Below are 5,671 nucleotides of genomic sequence, written 5' to 3'. Positions count from 1 at the left end.
TAAATATATTGTGTGGGTATTTATTTAAACGAATCGAAGGGAGAACTTTGTTAAAATTACTCGGAAAAAGTAAAAACAGAAATGACGATGCGAATGATGCGATGATGAAAAACTTGCCCCACCACAAACATTAAAAACTAATCAAACTTTTAAATACACTTCAACCGCAGTAGCAGCAACAGACTTAAGATTGAGATATAGCTAGGGGTCTCGGTGGGGTGGAGTGGGGTCTGGTGGGGGTCTGGAGGAGGGGGCGTAACGCGCTGACACCCTGAACAATTCGACAGGCGTCTTAAGAAGCATCTCTCTCTTGGCATCGACTTTGATTTGTTGCCTCCTTGGTGTCTCTCCTCTCCTTTCGTTTCTCCTCGTTTTTTGGCCTTAACTTTAGCCGGACTTTTGCCTTGTTGTCAACGTCAACAGAAATTGATTGCTCACCAAGAATCCCAGCCACAGTATCCCGACCCCACCCCACCACCACCACCCCGCGCTTCCTCTTACTTTTTATACCCTATTGGACTCTGCCTCTGTGGCATTTTCATTTCATTCAGAGTTGAGTTTACTTTGCGCAAAAACTTTTCACCCAGCAAAAGAGAGAGAGAGAGAGAGAGAGAGCTTCTGAGTCTCAGTCTCTCCGTCTCTCATTCTCCAGTGAATTATCCTTAGCCAGCGGACCACGGAAGCGCCTACTCCCCGGGACCAAAAACTTTGACACAGTTTAGGAGCCAAAAGTTTAATGGAATTTGTCTATGGCATCGCCTTCCGGTGGCACCCCACCCCCCCTCCTGGCACCCCTATCTACCACTCTGGCCATCCAATATAAATAAAACAGCATTCAACTTGTTTTTAAAGCAATTAAAAATTCTTTAAGACTGCGCAAGACCTGCCACTGCCTCTGCCTCTGCCTCACGGTAGGCCACAAAATATGCGATCGCTGTGGGGTGGTGGGGGGGGGGCTTAAGGGGTTTAGCTCTGGAACTGCAATTTTCCTTTGCACTGAGAAAATGTAAACACAAGTGAAGTAATAACTAAAGTTTTTAATTTTAAAATGATTTATATTTATTCTTGGGTCTTAATTTCTTTTACTTTGAGGGCCAAGGCTTTGATGGAAAAAATTAAGGTAAGAGAACAGAAAAGAGGGCACAGTAATATGGTGGAAATATGAGAGAGACTCCGCCTAAAACATGTTCGGATCAAGCCGATCGACGCTGAAGCGGCAGCTGAAGCGGCAGCCGAAGCGGCAGCCGAAGCGGCAGCCGAAGCGGCAGCCGAAGCGGAAGCCGAAGCGGAAGCCCAAGCCAAAGCCGAAGGAAGACTTTGGTTGGTTAATTCATGCACAAGACATGTATGTGGTGCAACAGCCACTTAATTCCTAGCCCTCCGTTCTAATTCCTTTAGTTTTTTGGTGGCTGGGGGCTCATTTAAGCATTTAAATAAGACTGCCAAAAACCAATTGGAAATCTAATTTAATTTAGCAACCAAACAATTGTTTGCCTACTTTTTTGTGTGTGCCTGTGTGCTCCACATGGCGTATAAACAATGCGGCTTGTTTATTGCTTATACGCTGCTCCTTCCCACCACAGGCATAAAACGCACACACAAACACACGGATACGCAGCCACACATTCGCACACAGTCATCCACGAAAATGCTCAGCATCATTATCAACACTTCGTGGAGCACAAACACAGAGAAATATACATATACTATATAGTACAGAAATACTTGTTCAAAGAGAGAGGGCGGGCGGGCTGGTTGGCGATGAAAATAGGTTTCAGAGAAAACTGTGGTCTTAACTACTTTCTGCACGTCTGCAGATAAAATCGATAAATTCCTTTTCGTAAAACGAATTAGGAAACTAATTGACTTGGATTTCGCTTAAAGAATCCCACATAAATCGTTAGCTTAAGCGTGATTCTGGCAGTTGGGGTGGCATTGTGGCACTGTGGCATTGGGGGGGCCTTCAATGTGTTTTTTTTTTTTCTCCACTCAAATGCCAAACCGAAATTGGAACAGAAAATGCATTTTATTTGTGATATTTTTTTTTTGCATTTATTTTTTTTATTTTAATTATGTGACGGTGAAATGTGATTAAATGTGAAACATTTTCACCCGCTTCCCAGTCGGTGCTCCACTCCTTCAGCTGCCGCTAACCCACTCAACGCCACCGCCATCAACGCCGTGCCGTCGTCGTCGTCGTCATCGTCGTCATCGTCGTCATCGTCGTCATCTGTGCATCATTCAGAGTTAGCCAAGCGTTGACAAACACTAACAAGGCGCAAATATTATGCCCACATTTCCTGGCTTTCAATTTAATTTACCTCCAAAACACACACATTTAGGGTGCACACCCCAGTCCTCCCCTAACCAGACGGGGGGTATCTGTGCAGGCATTTTATGCTCGGCTTATTTGGGCGAATGTCTATGCCACTCGACGGAAAAATGCGCGTTTAAGGGGGGCGGCACCGCAGAGAAAGCCGAGAATTTGTCACTTAATTCATTTGAAAAGGCAACGTTTTGGGGATCATTTGGTGTATGGAATAAATGGCTTAAAGGAAAGGTTTAAAACCGAAGCTGAATAAAGCACTCCACGCCTAGGCTCCATGCTAAGTCAGTCCCCAGAATCCAGCAACAAAAACGCACTTTTGTTACTTATCAGTCCAACAAATCCAACAACAAAATACACACTCTTTGGCCACGAGCAGAAGTCGGTCCCAAGTAGGACTTAATATGATGTTTGTATGATGTGTATATGTATGATGTGTATATGTATGATGTGTATATGTATGATGTGTATATGTATGATGTTTCTATGAGCACAGGTCCTCCAGTAATTAAGATAATTTCTACCTTTACATTGAGTCTTCCTAAATCATTCTTAAATACAGTTTTGAGCACTGATTCTTTTCTTAATTTATTTAGAAAAATATTTACATACCTATTATTATATAGCCACCAGAGGGTATAGGATCGACTACGCTCTTCGTGCCACCCTTTTGCTTTTCCTTTTTCTCGGAACTTATTCAAACAATGTGTTGACCGAGAAGTCATACATAATAACAGTAAGTAAGTATTCTATATACTTCATTCACAAATACCATATTACATATAAAACAAACCAAAACAGCTCCCGAACTGCTTGGAAAAATGACTGATCAGATTTCGATGGATGATGCCGGGCCGCGGAAATCGCGGGGACAGCAGAACGTGCACAACCAATGGGATACACTAATGAATCCGGATATCACGGATCCTTTGGTCTTTAACAATCGAACACCCACATCGATGCTGAGCCGCAAGGCCACTACCCTGGTGCTGCCGGACTTTTCACGCTTCACATTGGCCAATCTGGCATCTCTGCCTTCGGACAGTGCCGGCGATATAGAGACCGCGCAATCACATGCCGTGGATCAGCTGACAACGCCAGCGCCGATCTCCAAGTACACAGATCGTGTGGTGGACGATATACTGCAGCAGATCTTTGAGGAGCGACGCGGCGACTTTACGGCAACATCCTCGCACTGCGACCTGGCCGTTGTGAAGTGGGCCAAGTCCAAGAAGGAGCTGCATGTCGATGCGCGTCTCAAGTACTGGCGCGAGATGATGCAGCGACGCCGCAAGCTGCAGGTTCGAGTGCAGAAACTCACGGGCAAGAATGCCGCCGAAGTGCTGTTCAATCGACCCGCCACTCTGGAGAATCGTAACGAGCAGACGGTGAAGCGTCTGCTGGAGTACGCGGAGCGCATGAAGTGCCAGAAGCTGATGGTGAAGACCGTGTCCGCGCTGCGAGAGTTCCGGGATCCCTGCACGTGTACGATCATCCGGGAACTGCTCGAGACTCTGCCCAAGGCAGAACGCGATGGCTACAAGGACGTGGAGATCATAGGCCTGCCAGATGTGACCAAGCGAGAGCTTTTGGGCAGAGAGGCAATGGGCCAGGATCTGCCACGTGGCTGGCTAAAGTCCAACGTCCTGGATGAGCGTCTCGAAAAGCGATTCGGCCACATTTGCAATGTTCTCGACTTTTTCCCCGATCTGGATAACCTGCAGGTCACGGGCATCAATATCGAGCGGCTCAGGCGTGTGCCATCGACCACCTTTATGGGTGCACCATCCCTAAGGACCATAACCAATAGCTCATCGTTGCCCTGCCACGAGGAGTGCGAATACGAGTCGTATACGGAGTATCAAACGCCTTCCGTAGAGGCGGCCGAAGTACCGCAGCTGGGGCTGCGGATCAACAAGAAGGACTACATCCCAGGCGAAGGCGATGAGGGTCTCAACGAGTGCTTTGAAATACTGATAAAGTTCTCCTGCGATCCCTTCCAGCGCAGTGCCCAGCATATCCTGCAGCTGACCAACATTGGCCAGCAGACGCTGTCCTTCGCGTGGAAACAGGGTGTCTACTACTACAATCGGGGCTCCCTGCTGCTGGCCAAGGACAATGAGTTCCTTTTCGACCTGGATAGCTTTCGTTTGACCTACGGCGAGACCCGGAACATCATCGTAATGTATCAGCCACGAAAGGTGAGCATGGCCGTGGAACTGTGGTTCTTAAGCGTGGACCCCAGGATATTCTGCAGCAACAAGGAGTCGCTGTTGGTCCGCTTACACGGCTGCTGTACCACCCCAAAGGAATACAGGGCCAAGCTGAGGGAGCTCCGCTGCATTCCCATATGCAAGGCGAACACCGAAGAAGTCAATCAATTGACCACAAGACTGGGCACAATATCGCCCTTGGTAGTGCCGCCGCCCGCCTGCTGTCCCTACGATCGGACGTTGGATGAACGGGAGATCTTTAATGCCTTGAATCCGGGCCATCATTGCTGTCGTTTCGACGATCTGGAGGTGCTCAAGGGTCTGCACCAGCAACTGAAGAAGCCACGTGAACGGCCATGGGATCTGCGGCTGGACACCATCAAGGAGTACATAATGCGCATCGAAACGTTGGAGGATCGCGAGAAGCTCTTCATCCTGTACATGGATATCCTGGCCAATATGCTGGAGCCGTCGTGCAGCCTGGACGACATCCGGCAGATGGACACACAGAAGCAACGCTCGCGTTTCATCTACGTCCGCGGCGTCATCTGCAATGGCATCGAGGAGTGGGAGGATCTCATGTGCACCATCGAGGAATCGTTCTTTAAGCCAGAACTGCAGCGTTACTACATCACTCTCTTGCAGCAGCTGCAGGAGGAGGAGGAGGGTGACGAGCCGGTTCAGGATCTGAGTACATTGACCACACTCTCACCCGCAGATCTGGAGAAACTGCTCGAAGTCTATGCCGAAGAAGAGCTGGACGAGGAGAAGATCAAATCCATTGTGTTGTCAAAGCTCTACCATTCGAAATACTTTCGGGACACCCTCTTTATACAGACCTACTCACATTTGTGCAACATAGCCGAAGATATTGTATCTGTCATCGAAAGCACAGATGTTGTACCAATATAGAAACATAAAGAACCTTTTCCTTAATTAGTTTTTGGTTCTTTTTTCTCGTTGATTTCTTAATTGAAAAGACGGCTACGAAAAATTCAAATAAACCAAAAGAAAAGTTGGAAAATGGCTCTTTCATATTTATAAATTCATATGCAATTGCCATTTCTTTTGGCTTCGTGCCTTCGCTGAACGAAATTGCAACAAACATGCAAATATATAATTTTAATAAAGT

General features: G+C 47.2%; 1 protein-coding gene across 1 annotated transcript; it reads left to right on the top strand.

The window, feature by feature from the left end:
- The first annotated feature begins 3,141 nt into the window (after positions 1–3,141).
- On the top strand, positions 3,142–5,458 carry LOC6593335. The gene has a single exon (XM_026987699.1). The coding sequence runs from the start codon at positions 3,148–3,150 to the stop codon at positions 5,449–5,451; it is 2,304 nt and encodes a 767-aa protein (XP_026843500.1). The 5' UTR covers positions 3,142–3,147; the 3' UTR covers positions 5,452–5,458.
- Positions 5,459–5,671: the final 213 nt, after the last annotated feature.

This window comes from Drosophila persimilis, unplaced genomic scaffold (genome assembly GCF_003286085.1).
Source record: "Drosophila persimilis strain 14011-0111.01,24,50 unplaced genomic scaffold, DperRS2 tig00000124-arrow-pilon, whole genome shotgun sequence".
Lineage (NCBI taxonomy): Eukaryota > Metazoa > Arthropoda > Insecta > Diptera > Drosophilidae > Drosophila > Drosophila persimilis.
The sequence above is the reverse complement of the archived record's forward strand: the minus strand, read 5'-3'. Positions and strand labels throughout refer to the sequence as shown.

Coding starts and splice junctions, on each gene's coding strand:
- LOC6593335 (XM_026987699.1), top strand. CDS start 3,148: ATGACTGATCAGATTTCGATGGATGATGCCGGGCCGCGGAAATCGCGG.